The following is a 17,418-nucleotide window of genomic DNA, read 5'->3' on the forward strand; positions in this document are numbered from 1 at the left end:
TTTCAAGAGAACTGAGCAACATATAAATTATGAAACAAACAAATTTAAATTACAAGGAGAAAGTTCAAACTCCACCACCCTTTAACCTATTCTCTGTGGAAACAAATAAATACAGAAAGGGTAAAAAGAAATGTCATCACTTCCTAAACTTTTGTATCTCCAAAACAATGAGAACTACAAGTAGAAGAGCAATAGTAATTCCATAACCAACATTCCATTGCTTCCCCTTTTCGCCTAAATGAATTCCGTAGAAAACATTCGCGATCGCAAAAATTATCAAAATTCGCCCCATGTTATGGTGATACAAATTCCAATATTCTCGCACTTTCGATCCCTTTTCCGGTCGAGCCAAAAATGCCATCACCTGCCGAATGTCATACCAAAAAAGTGGAAAAAGATACACGTTTTTATACACTCAAAAAACTGCAAATATACACGATAGGAAATGAGATCAAGAGGGGAAATAGAGTAGATATATTAGGCAAATCATTCTTCCAATTCATAAAAATGTGTAGAAGAAGCATGGCAAATGAAGGTATATCTATCTCCCAATCTTTTTCCCTTATCGATATGTCCAAAGAAATTTATAACTACATATAGTAATCTAATGTTGTATGTGCATGCTAGACCTATCAAAACGGATCACAAACTCATTTCTGAAGTGAGTTATTATATGGGTTAGTCATATTCAACAAATGGGTCATAGATGGATTCAAATATAATATCGGTGCTAAATTGGTCATAAATATGTTTACAATTTACTTACACTCAACCCACCACTCTTGCGCCCACTCAATCTCGTGTTCACTCACTCCTCACTCTCACCTCGGTTTGGGTACGAGTTTCCCTATATGTGATTAAATGTGGAAGTGATTTAGGAATATGGGTCAGGCATGAAACATATTTGAGGTAAACTTTATTAGGAATCTAAATTCAAGGGTCTCGTTCAAGTATAATTCGGGTCGAGAATGGGTCACTAGATTTGCATCGCGATGAATGGATCTTAAACAGGTTAAATGGATCTATTTAGGTCCGATCATTATGACCTGACCCATTTGTTCGACATATTTAGTGCATACCTTGAACTTGATAAACAAACTGAATTGAGAGAGAGATATTACCTGGAGGCAGCCAAGAACAAGAATGAAGATTCCCAAGCCCTTGTGGGTGGAGACATTACTGGCACTGATCTTATTTTCCAACACGAACCCACAGATGATTCCCAGCAAACCAAGAATGAAAGCCGAGGATTGAATGGCAGCGTGCACGTAGAACCACATCGGGTCGTATTGCTTGCCGTGACGAGCCACGATGATCCCAATGATCATCAAGATGCTCCATCCCAACATGTTCAATACCCCATGGCTCTTCCTCAGTCTTGTATAGGGCCTGCTCTGAGTTGTGGTTTGGCCTGTTTCGTAATTTGCATTGCCCAAATAACCCCATATTAGAAAGAGCTTGACCTAGCAATTAACACCTAAATTATAGAAAAGAAAGTCGTAACAACTCGAGACAGAGATCGACGATTCTCTTAACGGGTCCAAAGTCGATATGCCTCGAGCTGTGTACATGCGTGGATAGGATGGTTGCGCGTGTTACCGGCTTTTTAACAATTAAACACCAAGAACATATATTCCCAACGACCTAAGTATACGAACCGGATCGAGACGCACGGACACTGTAAGGGATAGAGTATCAGCTTTCCCGTAAGAATAGATAAGCTAAGGTTCATCTTGACTTGCTTCTAGTCCCTTGCGAAGGTTTGAACTTGTCCATCAATCGATTAATTATTTTGAGGTGACAAGCAGAAAACGTTGAACCAAGTCCCCCCAAAGACCGAGATCCGGCCGCCAGGGCTTTTCTTGGCTTATTATTATTATTATTATTATTATTATTATTATTATTTAAGATATGTATGTACCTGCAATTGAGGTAACAAATGATGGCAACTCTCAGATCATTTTGCCTGGACAGGTATCAGATACATTACTTATGTTCAAAGACTTTTTCAAACTCTCATTCAAATAAAATGAAGAAAAATTGAATTGATAACTATGGGAAGAATGTCAGCATCCATTGGGTCAACTTGGGGCAAACGTCACATTCTATTTCTTTCCGTCCAAAAAGGGGAGAGATCAAAATGTTTGACAAAGAATTACACACTTCAACTTCCTTGCACCAATGGGACACTTACCTACCCCCTTGATATTGAGAGGTACTTAAGTGCTTCTAAAGAATCAAAATATTAATGTCCGAACTTTATTCCGTGAAAAGAAAAGAAAAATTCACTTGTCATAACATCCACACATCAGCAGCAGAGATATTTCGGTGTTTTAGCATGACCACTTTTTTTTTTCCCAGTGTGAGTAATTTTCTGTATATGGGTGAAATATATATATATATATATTATGCACATCCTTTGCAATATTTTGCATTGGAGTCCAGCAAAAAAGGGTTGGCATTCCACGCACCACTATCATAATGCCTTAAGCCAGAAAAGGGCAATTGGACCCATCAATACTCAACGTGTGCTTAAAACGTACACTTTCAACACATGTTGTTGATTTAATCAGTTGCTCATGGTTGGTGCTAGCCCCATTTATATACTAGAAGATTTAAAAAAAATTTGAGAAAAGGGGTAAAGCAATAAAGTAACAATCATGGAGCAGTTCAAAGTAGTTGAATAATGACTATATAATAAAAATTTAATCTTGTGTGATGAATCATTAAAAATTCAATTATAACAGATTTAAGCAATTTAATCCAAGATCGACATGTCTATGTTCATGAACATCAAACTCTGCTGACTTCTTTGCACTGTTATTTCAGGCTGTTTTATCTTTGAATTAGTAAATCTAATATCTACCCAAAACGTCTGGAAACGCACTAGCCACCTACCGCATGGAAGAAAGGAACACGAAAGAGCTAAGAATAGCAAAAGAGAGCAGTTGTGCTGACCCGAGGCGAAGTTCACGGCGGTTGACGTCATGTCCTGGTGCTGAATCAGCCGATACCCCGACTTGACCGGCGTGAATCCGGACGGCCCGACCGAGTAGATCAGCCTCGACTCGGGCTGGGCCGCGTCCAGCTGGAACGCCATGTAGAGACGGCTTGACTGCGATGCGATCATGGACGAGTTCGCCAGGAGGTTCAGGGTCCCCTGGTTGGGCATGACCTGGGCCGCAGTTGTGCCCTCCAGCGCGTACTGCTTCATCATGGCCCCGTCCGACGAAGAGACCCACCCCACCACCGCGCTCGACCCGACCATCCGCCCGTTGCTCGAGAAGCCCATGGCTATGTAGGAGCTGGTGGTGGGCGCCGAGAGGACGAAGCTCCATGTGCTTGCCGATGCTTGCTTGTACTGCAATTACAGTGTAAATTCACTAGTGTTCAATCGATCGCAACGCATCCAAAGTTTCAGAATTTGATAGCTCCCGGGGGGATCTGTCGTACTTCGATTCAGGGTTTCCGAAAATCTCGATACACGAGAGATCGAAGAAACGCGACATCCATCGAAGCACAACACTGAATCAGATTGAAGAGAGAGAGAGAGAGAGAGAGTCTTACTCTGAGGATGAAGTTCTCGGAGTCCCAAGCGGAGAGGCAGGTGAGAGAAGTCGTGTCGAAGGGGATGCCGTCGACGTTCAAGTTGGAGCTGCACGAGTCCGAAGCCGCCGACTGCGAGCTCACGGCCGCTGCCAGGCCGCAGAGAGAGACGAGGACGAGGATCAACGACGGAGACGCCTTCATCTCTCTCTCTCTCTCTCTAACTCCTTTCTCTCTCTGGAGGGAGGAAAGCAATGGAGAAAGTTTGACATTAATTTATGTGACCGAGCGCGGATGCCTGAGGAAGGTGACGAGGTTGCTCCATTATTTTAAGGAACGTGATTGCAACTAACATGTTACCTTGCCCCTGTACATTAATGAAGTCCCCCATTGTTACTCTTCACTTTTTTTTTAGTATTTTCTCTTGTTTTCTCGGGAAAATCAAGCACGGGTTTTCTTGTGTTGTCACGGTTTTGCAATGGGAATTTTTATGTTCGTGAAATCTCAGTTTTAGTCCTTGAACTTACACAATTTCTCAATCAAAACGATTAAACATCAAACTTTTCTTATCAAGTCCTTAACTTATATAAATTTACGAATCAATTCCTTTGAGCGCCCGTCCCGATCTGATTCAAGCTAACCTGATTATCAAACTATATCGGAAGATGAGGTATAGAATATTTTTTCATGATGACTGTTCGACATGATTCGACAGCTACGTCCACTCGAGTCGATCAAGATGGGCGGTAGAAGGACTTGATTACAAAATATAGGCAAAGCCAATGACTTTATTGCATAAGACATAACTCCAAAGGATCGATTGGGAACATTTGCCCCATTTCTGGGACGAACAGTAAATTTCATTTTTTTTTTCCCCTACGTCGGGGTTCTCATTTTTCTTTTTACTGCGGCATGGTGTATTGTGTCAATCCAACGGCCAGGATGATGCCGTCGGGCCATATTGGCAACGGTGATGATGAGTCTTGGCCGGGTCGCCAACCGTTGATTCCAAATGGTGACAAATGTCAAAGAGTAATGGGAGCAGGCGGTGGATCGGTGATGATTGCTAAGCTTGGCCTTGGGATTCACCTTCTCTCTTGTTTGAAAGCGTGACAAACTTGGGACAACTTATCATGCCTTTGCTTCTTCAGCATTGTACTTTTGCTATCAAGGAAAAAAAAAAACAGAAAAATAAAAGGATTTTTTTTTTTTTTGAATTTGACATGATCTGGGAGGCTGATTAATCCACAACATGTGATTTAATTTTATATTAGATAAGTTGTTGTTTTGTCATATTCAATGCGAAATCGAATTAGTTTTTCGAGAAAGTCGATAACTTTTATCATCTTAATGCGAGTTTGAGTTGCATTTCTAATTGCCGAACTTCTTATTGAAAGCAATCTTGTGAGCTTGGATATAGAATGGCCGAACTACTTTGAATTCGTCGCGAAACCATCCTCAATCGACGTATGAAAACGGGTGTCAATGAGCTCTATACGAAGCACAAGATAATCCATTTTAAGGATATTAAAGCGAAGTTTCGACTCCCGACGAGATGATTGCTTTGAAGAAATCGTACACCGTGTTTCTCCGACTAGCTTGCGGAATTTGACGTCCCCTAAATTATAAACTTCTCCTGTAGAAAATGATCAATCACTTGTCCTAGCCCTTTTTGAAAGTGTTAACCAATGATTATGGGTTATCCCGAAGATGGAAACAGTCAACTACGAGTCATGAATTCCAACCCAAAAAAAAAAAAAATTTTGCATGTCATAATTAATGGTGAAATTAAAAATGGATATCTCATAATCAAATTGTTTTGTTCTTCTAGTGAAAGAAATTACGTCATGCATTTATTTTACGAAAAATAAACGATTTGAAAATTATTTTATTTAAAGCGATTGCTTGTATCGCTTCAAAAAATAAACAAATCAAAAATTATTTTCGTGGTTTAAGAAATATTTAGATATAAATTGTTACCGATAATAAAGGCATTCTTCATTGACAAAAAGGGCCTCATGTAATCGACAAAAAACGAAAATAAGGACAAGCATCGAGTCCAAGTCGGTCCAGGAACAAGTCAGAAGTTCCGGGAAGAATCGATTTATATGGGGGGTATGGTGCTGGTTCTAGGCTTTGAGTCGGCAACTCTACTCTAGAGCCGGTTTAGGCTGATTCAAAGTCGGTTCACTTTAATATTCTTGATTAAAATTAACTATCTTTTTACAATTGAAAACCAAACGGTCCAAACGAATTCAATTTCGAATAGAACCGGGAACCGGCCGATTGGATTCTGGGTTAGGTTGATTCCTAACCGTTCGGTTTCCAATTCCGATGAACCGGGACTTGCAAGGCCGGTCTCGGGCGCTGGCTCTTCAACCGGCCAACCTTGGTGACGTGCTCAGATCCATGTGGAAGTCACGGTGTAAGAAAGCATTTCCTCGAGATGAGTGATGTGATAATGTGAACAAGCCCGAAAACCTTCCGAGCAACGACGACCGATTCACGAGTTGATTGGTTTAGCATTTTATCTTTTCTTTTGCCGCATTATCCTCGCTGTCTTTCTTGTCGTCTTCTGTGTTTGGAGATGATGACTGGTAAATCCGATCGTGGTGCCAAATGCGAAGCGAAGAAGGAAAGAGGCCCATTCACCTTTCCTCTTTTGACATCTCTCTTTCTCTGTCTCTCTGTCTCTCTCTCTCTCCGCCCGAGGTCCAAGGGAGGGTACGCGCGTGAATCAGACATAACATAGTGATTCATCTGGGTTCGGAGCTCCCCTATACCACCATGAACTCCAATAACGATGCCCCGGGTTCGCTTCTCTCTTTCTTTATCTTCATTCGTTTCCCTTGACGCAGTTATGGGTGACATCGGGCTGAATAGAGCTTTCGCCGGTCGTTGAACGGCGAGTGTTCATGAATCTTTGTCTTCTCTGATTAGGGTCCCTATGCCCGCCTCGTAGCCGAAAGTGGTGGGAGTCTGTAATTGAAGTTTCGATCTTTTCGCTTCGGTTTAATTGTGTGCAGTCTCTGCGTTCTGGGTTTTTTTCTTTACGAGCTTGACTACTTTCTCCGTCTGTTGGGTCTCACGGTTTATGTATCTTTTCGGGCAATCGTCGGTTGGTGTCTTTTAACTCTTTATCTGCTTGAATGATCCGTGTTTCCTAGTGATAATTGAACTGGGGTTTTCGTACTGGGTGTTGCCCTTGGAGTGATTAGTCCTGAGGCATCTGGTGCAAAGTCATGCAGGCTATGTGAAATCGATCCTGACCATCCCACCTTGTTTGTTTTCTGTAGTTTGTGACGTTCATTCCCTGTTTCTGCAGCTAATGGTCCACCTCCCAAGCCATGGGACAGAGCCGGGGCTTCATCGGGTCCTGCACCATTTAAGCCGCCATCGCCTGGAAGCACTAGTGATGTAGTGGAAGCTTCTGGAACAGCAAGACCAGGGGAGATTGTTTCGACGACTGATAGGACTGTCCCTGCTAATGCAAATTCTATTGCCAGGCCGGTTCCCACCAGGCCATGGGAGCAACAATCCTATGGAAACAATTATGGAGGTGCATATTTACTGCTTATTTCATGTCCACGGTTGCATGTGCATACTTTAGGTTTTGAAAGGACAAGGTAACATAACATAAGATGGTTCTCGGTTAATCTTCTGATAATCGTTGCAGGATATGGTTCTGGTCTGAATTATAACTCTGGGTATAATTCGGGAATGCTTGGCTCTTCATTGGGAGGATATGGAGGATCTTATGGGGGTGGATTATATGGAAATGGAATGTACCGAGGAGGTTATGGTGGGTTGTATGGTGGTTCTAGCTTGGGCGGTGGATACGGTGGGGGCATGTATAATAGTGGATTTGGGGGTCAAATGGGTGGTTATGGAGGTGGTTATGGAGGTGGTTATGGTGTTGGCATGGGTCCCTATGGCGATCAAGATCCGAATAACCCTTATGGTGCTCCCCCTTCGCCACCAGGATTTTGGATTTCCTTTCTTCAAGTGGTGAGCAAGCATCCGCTGGTTTTGTAATGATTTTCTATATTTATTGTGAAAAACCAGGGTTAGTCATAGAGTCTGTTACTCCTTTTACACGAGTAACTTTCCTTATGGCTGATACAGGTTTACTCAACTAATGATCTAAATCAACGTGATAGACATGGTTTGTGTAAGAAACAGTTTGCTCAGACTGTATACCTTTGTAAAAATTGTGGAACAAGAATTACATTCGTTTTAACTAGTGAAACCTTATATCTGGGTGCACCCCACAGGCTTAGCTGTTTGATTCTTACTTCAACACTTTGCAAAACCTGCTTAAAACAACCTATTTCTGTATGTGGTTCTCTTCTACTTCTGAGTAGAAAGGTCTCATTGCACCTTTTGTTCGTGTCTCTTTAAGTGACCCGAGTTCTACCTCAATCGAGCCAATGGTCCTATACTATGAATATATTGTTGGCTACGTCGTTATATGAACTTTTGTGCCCATGCAAAAACCATGGAAGAGTATGTGACCTTGCTGGATCTGTGAATCATATTGTTGACTTATCATGTCTATGTTGGAGTACAATCAAGTGACTAGTGTTGCTGATTTGTTTTTTCATCTGATGACAGATGCAAGGAGTTGTAACATTTTTTGGCCGCATTTCGATTCTGATAGACCAGAATACCCAGGCATTCCACATGTTTATGTCTGCACTTCTTCAGGTGCTGCTATCTCTGCTTACTGTAATTTCTTCCAGCTAAGATATTGCTGGAATTGTGCCATTGGGTTCCATGGCATCAAGTTGTCTTTTAAGCAAGTAGACTTGAGTATTATGCAACATTGATCATTGACTAAAATCTCATTCGTGCAGCTTTTTGATCGATCAGGAATGTTGTATGGCGAGTTAGCTAGATTCGTATTAAGGATCCTGGGAATCAAAACAAAGCCTCGAAAGGTTCATCCACCTGGACACAACGGTATGCCTGGGCTCCCCAATGCTCCCCCTCATAATGCTATTGAGGGTCCGAAAGCAGCTCAAAGTGGCGCATGGGATAATGTATGGGGGGGCATACCCAGTAGTTAAAGACTTTGCCAGAAGAGATTGGATACTCAAGACTACTGAGGTAAGGATACAGACTCACTCAATAATCGTGGGCAAAATGCTGTGGCCGCACCAGCTCAGTCTCTCAGTGTTGGTTTGCCAAAGGGCTATCCCTCCTGGGAAGGCTGTATGGTGGAACCTATCCTCCATGAAATGCTTGAAATGTCAAACTACACTGTAGGTTGCTGTACGCTTGTAAGAATTTTCATGGCATGTATAATTGAAATTGAGGATGCAATGAGATTTCTCGGGACTCGGGAGGTCGAGTGTTTCTACCTTTCGACTGAGCAAGATCACCAATTGCAATACCATGGAAAAGGGTGTCTGTATTTGATAAATTTGCAGTGTGAAATCACACGTCCTTGCTACAGTATTCCTCTGATGCCATCATTCCAAGTCGTCTTCTTGAGTACTTACGGGGGAAGTGTTTTGTTAGGTGCGACCTTTGCGTGGGGTTAGTACGATTAACCTGGAACATGGCGTATGTTAAGCACTTAAGCAGGAGCATTATGCAGAACTCTTGTCTTGGAAAATACATTTGTCGCTTTAAAGACTTTGCGATTAAGGCCCTGTTTGGTTCAGCATTTGGCCAAGAGACTTTGAGAAAATGCAAATACCTTTGAGCTAAAGGGCCTTTTCAAAATGCAAGTAGTGTTTGGTAAAATGTATTTTAAAAACACATTTGAAAAGCAACTTTGACGTAAATGTTATTTGGTAAAAAATGAACTTTGTAAAATATTTTTTCTTTTTGAAAAAGCGGCGGCGGCGGCGATCGGCCGCCGGCGACCGGAGGCGGCGGCTGACGACCGGCGGCGGCGGCGAATGGGCGATGGCGGTGGCCGGCGATGGCGGTGACAAAATTAAAATAATAAAAAAATTAGTTACATTTCGCAAAGTCCTTTAGTCCAAAGTACCTTTGGGTTAAAGGACTTTAGAGAGCATTTGAAATGCAATTGCATCTCCCCAAAGTGAGCCAAAAAATGAGCCAAACATCATTTGCATTTGGCCAAGGGACTTTAGAGCTTCAATGCTCATTTAAAATGCTGAACCAAACGGGGCCTAAGATACTGGAAGCGGAACAAGTTAGGCCTCTTTTCTTCTGTGTCTTCAGAGGAAGTAAGATGATTCATAATGGTCAGTGCTTGACTTTTAGGATCGTGCTGCCGACTACATCTCTCTGAGAGATTGCTTTCAACTTTTAACAATAACATAGACAAGTTCAGGCGCGAATGCATCGAAGCAGGAATCGCAATTAGCTGAAAGAAAGCTAATTTTTGTGCATTGAGATTATGCTCGACTGATCTTGACAGCAAATCAATTGGGCCGGCCGGCAGGACTCCTGATAATCTGTGGTTTATGCAACGCGGCTCGATGTTCAAGTTGGCTAACACTGCATGATAATCATTTTGCATGAAATATCGTCTAGCAGTTCAGTCTTCCTCATTGATCTGAGCATGATCCCTTTCCGTTTCAAACCGTTTGACAGTGTTTTCTGAACCAGTCAGCAAAATGCTAATCCTTGCTCAGGTAAAGAACCATGAGCTTCTTGCACCCATTTCTCAATGCCGCCAACCCGCAGTTGCCAAAGTTCCGATATCGGCTCGCATGAAGTATTTACAGGTTATTGCAGTATGCCTTAATGGATCGCCACCCTGGAAGCTTGGCCTCATGGCGGAATGCCAAGTCCTGTTTCTTCAAGGAACGGACAGCCCTTCTCAACATCCAAGATGGGTTCATCACCAGTGGATCCGCACCCGGCAAGCTTAGGAACTTTTGAGCCTACCAGCAAATCCTGCCCCAATTACGGCCAACTTCTTTGTAGGAAGGCACCAGCTTACCTAAGAAACGTTTAGGAATTCAAGCCCACCGCCACTGACAATTGGCATTACACCCTCCGTGTCGATCTTACAGGACTCGGCACTGATATGTGTTAGAGGTGGTAAACAGATTGCTAGCCCAGTGCCTCTTACATCCCTACAGCAGGAAATGTCGAGGGCACGGAGCTTATGACATTGCTGCGATAGAGCTCTTAAAGCACGGTCACTTATAGAACAACAATACCCGAGATCAACATCCTCGAGATCCGAGCAACCCCCGACCCCCAACATCAGTAATACTACAGCAATTAAGACTAACAATGGTCAAAGATGGGTAGCCAGCAGCAATGGCAGACATTCCACGGTCGATAATTGCGGAACAGTAGTCAAGATAAAGACATTGAATAGGTGAACCATTCGACCGCAATCAGGTTCAACCCTGAATCAGATAATTCAGTCCAGCCAGAAAGAGACAAGGACTTGAGGTGCTTGAAACGGGCAAGCAATTTATTGAGATGGAAATGCTTGACATGAAGATTGTAGTAGGATGGAGAAAGGTTCGACTCATAATGATCTGTGGCAGCTATCTTGAATGTGAAGCCAGCGACTTCACGTTAGACCAAATGATGAACGACCAGAACTACAGCCTAGCTTTTGAAAAAAAGAGCGAGGCAATCATCAGACAGGTGCATGATGGAGGCAAGACGATCTCCAGCCACTTCTACGTCAACTTCAGCAATCTTCAGACGGTTGCAGAGCTCGAATCTTTACAGTGAACTTTTTATAAGATGATGTGGACAAGTTCGGGGAGTCACAGCCACAAAGAGTCTGTGAGTCTCCGTAGCCGTACCCGATATGAACCCCGCATTTACGGCAGAGGAGCTTTGTCTTCAGGCGCTTGCGACCCCAAGCGACCGGGAAGCAGTTTACTCGGTCCACCTGTGTGAAGCGACTGAGGTCAACAGAAAGGAAGGAGATAAAACCTTTCTTTATCGACTTGCGATACTCAGAGCCTATCCCTGAGGTAATCCTATTGGAAGATGTCAAGTTCAAGGGATAACCACAGGATCCACAACTGCAAATGAAAAGAGGAAGAAACTTATTCGATGATCTCACGCTAAGTGTACAACTATAACCATTGCATACACTATCCAAAGGGTAAAACAAGTCTAACAACAAGATACCGCAACAGTATGAAGTCTTCGATTTCACGAAAACCAATCAGTCATGGTTTTTCCTTTGGCAAAGCAAGAACATAAACTGCATAAATCTCAAAATTACAATCCACAAGCTTCCTAAATGCTACTCCATAATCCCCCTTACACAAAACAAGGATGCTTGAGTAGTAAGAACATTGTTGCTTAAGCCTGGGCTCAAATCACTGCACTTACGCAGTCTCTTCAAGCCCTCTGCTGATTGACCCGGTGTGCGCTGAGGGCGAGATGGACCGCCACATGGGGCGACGCATTCGCGTTACTCAGTTCCCCCAAATAAAAAAGGGAACAACCAAATCGTTTTTCTAATAACTTGATCCCGAGCGAGTCAAAAACCATCAGCTCAAAAGCATCTGTGATCAACAATACATCGCCGCCCTTCAAGAGCAATTGCTTCACTACTCAGAGAACATAACAACATTGCCGCATGAAAGGACTTACGAGCCTCATCACACTGCAGAACTCTCCGAACACAACAGAGAACCGCGTCAAACCAAAGTGACCCAAATGCAGAAATCCACAGAACCGGCAACAAGAACAGAAAAGATCGGAACTTTTCCACAATTCAAATGCAAAACAGCAGCAGGAAATCGAACAGCAGAGAGAGAGAGAGAAGTGACCTGTAGGAGACGTCAGCGGGGTGGAGGGACATCTCGCCGCCGTCGCTGCGAATCGAGCGACTACGAAAAGAGAGATGGTTCGAATCACATGGAACTGTATCATTCTCAAAGGCGAAATGATCATCCAATGAGAAGGAAGGAACAGATTTTCTTTTCCATTCTTTTCAAGTTTTCTTTTATTTTTTTATTTTGTTCCCCTTTTGCACTTTCTAAGATTTCGCTCTCGTGGAATGGACGGCAGGATTCTTTGACTTCTCAGTTGTCCACCCTCACGTCTGTTTCCTTGCGCGCGTCGTATCTTGTGGCATAAGCTTCTTTTTTTTTTTTCTTCTTCTTCTTCTTCGTTTTTCCGTTTCACCAGAAAACAGCCCGAACAAGCTATCGTGTCATATTATTCTCATGCCGGCCAGTATCGATGTCGACATAATATAAATTAGACTTATTACACCGTGCATTACGTTGTATCATAAACTAATCGATACGTGTCAAGCCGTGTTAATTTAAAGTTAAATTAGCTTATACCGTTTAAAATTGGAATTTTTTCGATAAATTCACGGCCTCCCTTAATTTTTTTTTTTTTTTTTTACTCGATGGTCATGAACTGCCCCTGCTTATTTTATGGAATAGGTAAAACGTGAATTAAAATGCTAAGCATACATCCCAAACATAAGATTATGGGAATATCGTGACAAGAGAATAGTATCCAGGTAGTGTATCTTATTTACATACAATATAAGTTTGTACACGACATCGTTCATACAATTTGACTAATCATTAATCGCGAATATTTTTTCAATGTGGACATACATTTTCACCCATTAAACTCTTGAAAAGCTTATAGTGTGATAATTAATTAATAACCACCGTATCTCTCAACATATCTTTTGATTTGCAATGAACTTGGGATAGTTAGTCTAATCACAAAGATTTAATAATTAACCCTTTGTTTGTCTCAACATTTGCTTGAAAAGGATCAATTGCGCCGCTTACAAAAATAAATAAACGAAAAATATGTTCAGCGATAAGGAAAAGTTTAAGACATAATTTATTGTCAATAATACAAATATTCGTTTTTAGGGAGGTATTTTCAAATGAAACAAACAGAGCCAAAAAGGAAAAGAGATATATAAGTCGCATTGCAATTCCCTATTTGGGTAACTAATATAAAACAACTCGGTAAGATGGTATACCCAGAGCTAACATCAAAGCAGCTTTACAGGTTCGTTTTCTTTCAGAGCTTCTTGATTAAGAGCAAAACTAGATGCTAACAGTCCTATTATGATATCCTCTAAATGTCATTTGGTAGCACAGAGCAACAGTTTTCCCGCTCAATTCCTGGATGTTCACTGATTATAAAAGGCGATACCTTGAATGATAATGGCTATTCAGGAAGTTTTAATTCAGTCCAGCAGGACACCGATGAGTTCAGATGTGCAACGAACAAAGCATGAATCACCACTTCCAAAGTTACATTTGGAGGAAAGGAAGCTTCTCAGACCACCAAAATTTTACCATACTGGAATGATCTCAATTACCAAAGAAAATACGCACCAAACCAAGACGATCCATTCAATCAATGCCTCCCCATATTCCAAGTCGATGCATCTTAATGTCAAAAGTCACTGGAGAACAAATCGGGTATGCATTACCATGAAGCTGACCGCTCAGGTGCTAGGCACATTGCCTCTTCGTCCTTGATCTGAACACTGCTTCTCTGCATTTTGAACATTTCTATTGCAACAGCCGAGACAGGAGAACCCCGGCCAATATAAAGAACAGTGAGCTTATTGCACCCCCTTCTCAGTGCCTCAAGTCCCTCATCACATAGATTCCGACATCGGTTCGCGTGAAGCTTCTCGAGGTAGTTACAGTGCAACCCGATAGCTTGCCATCCCGGCGTCCTGACCCCATGGCACAATGCCAAGCTCCACTCCTGTAGTAACGGACAACCCCTTGCAATTGCTGCAACAGATTCATCACCAATAGATCTACACAATCGGAGGTTAAGAATTCTCAGCCTTTGAGCAAACCCTGAGCCAATTGCAACGAAACTATCATGACCAACCCGCCAGTTCACGTTGCCAATATTTAGATATTCAAGCCCACCACCACTCACAATTCCGGATATTCCCTCTGCGTCAAGCTTACAGGATTCGGCATCTACATGTATCAGTGTTGGTGAACAACCTCTAATTCCGACACCAGTTACATCCCCACAATGGGATATCTTGATGGCCCTCAGATTGTGGCATCCTTGTGATAGAGCTCTTAAACCACGGTCGCTAATTAGTGGACAGTATGTGAGATTCACTTTCTCTAGATCTGGGCAACCACTAGCCAAAGTTTCTAACCCAACATCAGTAATATTGCAGCGGTAAAGACTGATTACGGTTAGAGATTGACAGCCAGCAGTGACTGCAGACAGTCCATGATCAGTAATACCAAAACAGCAGTCAAGATGAAGACTACGAATATTTGAACCGTAGGATCGCAAAGGGGTCAAGCCAGAATCAGGTAATTCTGTGCAGCCTGAAAGGGATAGAGACTGCAGATGCTGAAAACGTGCAAGTAGTCTATCAAGATGGAAAGACTTGACGTCAAGATGGGGCTGCGATAGGGAAAGCTTCAACAGGGTGAACGAACAATCAAATTGTAATGATCTACGGCAAACATTCTCAATGTGGAGCCAGCGAAGACACGTTAAGCCAAATGATGCACGATCAGAGCTGCTCTTTAGCCTTTGAAAAATATAAATGAGGCAATCATCAGGCAGGTGCACAATGGAGGTAGTATGATTCCCAGAAAGATCTTCCATTTTGATTTCAGCAATCTTCTGACAGATGCAGAGCTCAGACTTTCACAGTTAACCTTTTATAAGAAGATGCAAATGAGTTGGGAGGCCACAAAGAGGCGGTCAGTCTCCATAGCAATATCCGATATGAACTCCACAATTACGGAAGAGGCATTTTGTCTCCAGGCAGTCCCAACACCCAAGCAATGAGAAAGGTATACAAGACCTTCCTGTCATCCTCATCCAAGATAGGCACAGGGTTGAAAGAGAGAAGCGCATCCAAACTTCATCAACCTGTATAAAACTATATCAACAGATAGGAAGGATATAAAACCTTTCTTCGTTCTTTTCCGACATTCAGAGCCTACCCCTGAAGTTATTCCACTGGAAGATGTCAGGTTCAGGGAATAACACAAGATCCACAGCTGCAAACAAAAAGAAAAGGACTTTGAATTTTCAATCTTCTAGTTGAGAATTCATACATATTCTGATCGTGACAAGGAATTTCTCTAATGATTAAACAATAGACATATTTTTGTTTAATCTAACAAAAGGAAAAAAAGAATGATTAAGCAAACATCCTCTCGGAAATTCTGGAGCAAACAAAACCGACACTTGGTCGGGAATTGAGAACTATTGCATCTTAACATAGCTTATCCATGTCAACGTGGTATTACTACTCATCTTCAAAACTCCATCAGTCTTCCAAAATCATCCCCCTAAAAATTTATAGAGTAAACGACTATTTTTACCAACAAATTAGCAGAATTCCGACCTGAATCGGCCCCATGCATTTCAGGCCAATGCTGTATCCACACAAATTCCGATCTTTCTCTCAAAGAAAAGACGAGGTTCACATACCATCATAACCAATCACACAAGCCAACGACATGAGATCGAATGGAGCGTTTCGCTATCTTAAACCGTCATCAGATTCAGAAAAGCACTAGATTTTTTGCCGCTACCAGCTCTACAACTAGAGCTCAACACTACCACCGCAATCTCTCTCTCTCTCTCTCTCTCTGACAGACCAACAAGAAATGCAAAGCCGAAATTTTCCTCCAATCATCCAACACAATTTCACCAGAAAACCAAATTGCGGCAAAATCAAGCGATTCTCAGCAGGTTTGGGTAAAGAAACGAGAGAGAATCAGAGGAACGAACATGTGGGAGACATGGGTGTGATGATCGAGTGACATGCCTTCGTTTCCGCTCTGATTCGGGGAGGCAACCCGGAGGAGCAAAACGATGATGATATCTTTCCGCTTTTTCTCCTCGTTTTATGTTTCCCACTCGAGAGTGTCGTTTTGTGTTTCTTTGGTTCGAACAAGAGTGTCGTTTTGGCAGTGGCCTGTTTTACTCCGCCAGTCATAAATGGCCTCACCGAAAGACGTGTGCTTAATATAGTTTACGAATCCTTGCCAACGGTCAGCACCAAGAATGCTATTTGGCATTACGGTTCGCCGGCCGATCGATGCTGCGAGTCGAAGTTGCGATCTTGTGAAAGAGCGCCAGTACACCGGGTTCGCTCGCCCGACTATGCCATGGTTCGAAGTCGCTGTCTTGTTAAGTAGACACCGGCATGTTCTTCAACGAGGCGAGCCAAAGCTTAAAGTTCCGTCACTTTAATTCCTCACGACCTTTCCTTTTGAGAAATATTAATCAACATTCGGGTGGATATTTCAACGATATTGGGGCTTTAGCAGCTAAAGTGCAAAAGCCGACAACATTGATATGACGATATAAAAGTGATGATCTCCATACTTGTAACCTACCAATCATGGGAAAATCTCAACGCTTCCGTAGGCATTATATTCAAAAGGTTGATATTTAATTTCGGTATAGTGATGCAAAAACTGCAAACTTTGCGTGGCTACACTGATCCTTCAAAGTGACACAAAGGAATTAACCTAGTATATGAACGTTGAGGGATGAGAACATTAGAAATGTCAAAAGTTTCGTACAATGCTCATTCTAGTGCCAAAAGTTTTTTTTTTTTTTTCTAATACCTAAGTGCTACTTTAAAAAAATCACTAAAGTGTCAACTCCAATTAGGGTTGTCGGAATTTCAACGTGGCCATATTTTATTAATTTTTTAGATCGACGTAGTTCGCCGGGATGCCGGGTCAGCATATAACCCCTAAACTACGTCATCTACAAAGTTCACCCAAAATATAAACCCTAAATCGCCAATTGAAGGAAATTCCCAAATCCGAAACCCTAAAGACCATTCAACCAAAAATCAAAGTCCTAATCCGGTTTGCCCCCAAAATTAACTGTCCAATCTTACAAATGGAGAGCAAGAGCTTCACGTGTGGCTCAAATTCGTTTCAACGAAATGAA

The 17,418-nt window shown here is 42.3% G+C and overlaps 5 protein-coding genes across 8 annotated transcripts in view; 1 reads left to right on the plus strand and 4 right to left on the minus strand.

Moving 5' to 3' along the window:
- On the minus strand, positions 1–16,117 carry LOC115757258 (cytochrome b561 and DOMON domain-containing protein At3g07570). Of its 2 annotated transcripts, XM_048282511.1 has the most exons (5): positions 16,078–16,117; positions 3,568–3,764; positions 2,959–3,361; positions 1,122–1,411; positions 1–364 (listed from the first exon to the last, which is right to left on the minus strand). In XM_048282511.1, the coding sequence occupies exons 2-5, from the start codon at positions 3,748–3,750 to the stop codon at positions 137–139; spliced, it is 1,104 nt and encodes a 367-aa protein (XP_048138468.1). In that variant the 5' UTR covers positions 3,751–3,764; positions 16,078–16,117; the 3' UTR covers positions 1–136. The 2 variants fall into 2 exon arrangements, with proteins under 2 accessions (XP_048138468.1, XP_030553283.1); XM_030697423.2 differs by lacking the exon at positions 16,078–16,117 and having other exon boundaries at positions 3,568–3,834.
- On the plus strand, positions 6,111–9,006 carry LOC115757259 (peroxisomal membrane protein 13). The gene is made up of 5 exons (XM_030697424.2): positions 6,111–6,358; positions 6,872–7,105; positions 7,223–7,554; positions 8,161–8,253; positions 8,403–9,006. The coding sequence occupies exons 1-5, from the start codon at positions 6,334–6,336 to the stop codon at positions 8,613–8,615; spliced, it is 897 nt and encodes a 298-aa protein (XP_030553284.1). The 5' UTR covers positions 6,111–6,333; the 3' UTR covers positions 8,616–9,006.
- On the minus strand, positions 10,843–13,388 carry LOC115757263 (uncharacterized protein At4g08330, chloroplastic-like). Of its 2 annotated transcripts, none has more exons than XM_030697433.2 (2): positions 12,285–13,388; positions 10,843–11,525 (listed from the first exon to the last, which is right to left on the minus strand). In XM_030697433.2, the coding sequence occupies exons 1-2, from the start codon at positions 12,314–12,316 to the stop codon at positions 11,183–11,185; spliced, it is 375 nt and encodes a 124-aa protein (XP_030553293.1). In that variant the 5' UTR covers positions 12,317–13,388; the 3' UTR covers positions 10,843–11,182. The 2 variants fall into 2 exon arrangements, with proteins under 2 accessions (XP_030553293.1, XP_048138606.1); XM_048282649.1 differs by having other exon boundaries at positions 11,842–13,388.
- LOC115757256 (F-box/LRR-repeat protein 12) lies at positions 13,446–16,363 on the minus strand. Of its 2 annotated transcripts, XM_030697422.2 has the most exons (3): positions 16,240–16,363; positions 15,444–15,500; positions 13,446–15,369 (listed from the first exon to the last, which is right to left on the minus strand). In XM_030697422.2, exon 3 carries the CDS (start codon positions 15,097–15,099, stop codon positions 13,930–13,932), a length of 1,170 nt encoding a protein of 389 aa, XP_030553282.2. In that variant the 5' UTR covers positions 15,100–15,369; positions 15,444–15,500; positions 16,240–16,363; the 3' UTR covers positions 13,446–13,929. The 2 variants fall into 2 exon arrangements, with proteins under 2 accessions (XP_030553282.2, XP_030553280.2); XM_030697420.2 differs by having other exon boundaries at positions 13,446–15,445; positions 16,240–16,338.
- Positions 13,529–17,418, minus strand: part of LOC115757261 (GPN-loop GTPase 3) — an 18,933-nt gene continuing 15,043 nt past the window's right edge. Inside the window, exon 10 of the mRNA XM_030697428.2 lies at positions 13,529–13,572. The gene's annotated coding sequence lies outside the window, so the exon portion shown is untranslated. The remainder of the gene's footprint in view (positions 13,573–17,418) is intronic.

This window comes from Rhodamnia argentea, chromosome 1 (assembly GCF_020921035.1).
Source record: "Rhodamnia argentea isolate NSW1041297 chromosome 1, ASM2092103v1, whole genome shotgun sequence".
Lineage (NCBI taxonomy): Eukaryota > Viridiplantae > Streptophyta > Magnoliopsida > Myrtales > Myrtaceae > Rhodamnia > Rhodamnia argentea.

Coding starts and splice junctions, on each gene's coding strand:
- LOC115757258 (XM_048282511.1), bottom strand. CDS start 3,750: ATGAAGGCGTCTCCGTCGTTGATCCTCGTCCTCGTCTCTCTCTGCGGC. Junction 1,412..2,958: donor CGCCGTGAACTTCGCCTCGG/GTCAGCACAACT, acceptor ATTACGAAACAG/GCCAAACCACAACTCAGAGC. Junction 365..1,121: donor TTGTTCTTGGCTGCCTCCAG/GTAATATCTCTC, acceptor GACATTCGGCAG/GTGATGGCATTTTTGGCTCG.
- LOC115757259 (XM_030697424.2), top strand. CDS start 6,334: ATGAACTCCAATAACGATGCCCCGG. Junction 6,359..6,871: donor CTCCAATAACGATGCCCCGG/GTTCGCTTCTCT, acceptor CTGTTTCTGCAG/CTAATGGTCCACCTCCCAAG. Junction 8,254..8,402: donor TTATGTCTGCACTTCTTCAG/GTGCTGCTATCT, acceptor TCATTCGTGCAG/CTTTTTGATCGATCAGGAAT.
- LOC115757263 (XM_048282649.1), bottom strand. CDS start 11,918: ATGCGTCGCCCCATGTGGCGGTCCATCTCGCCCTCAGCGCACACCGGG. Junction 11,526..11,841: donor AGAGGGCTTGAAGAGACTGC/GTAAGTGCAGTG, acceptor TTTCATTTGCAG/TTGTGGATCCTGTGGTTATC.
- LOC115757256 (XM_030697422.2), bottom strand. CDS start 15,099: ATGGAAGATCTTTCTGGGAATCATACTACCTCCATTGTGCACCTGCCT.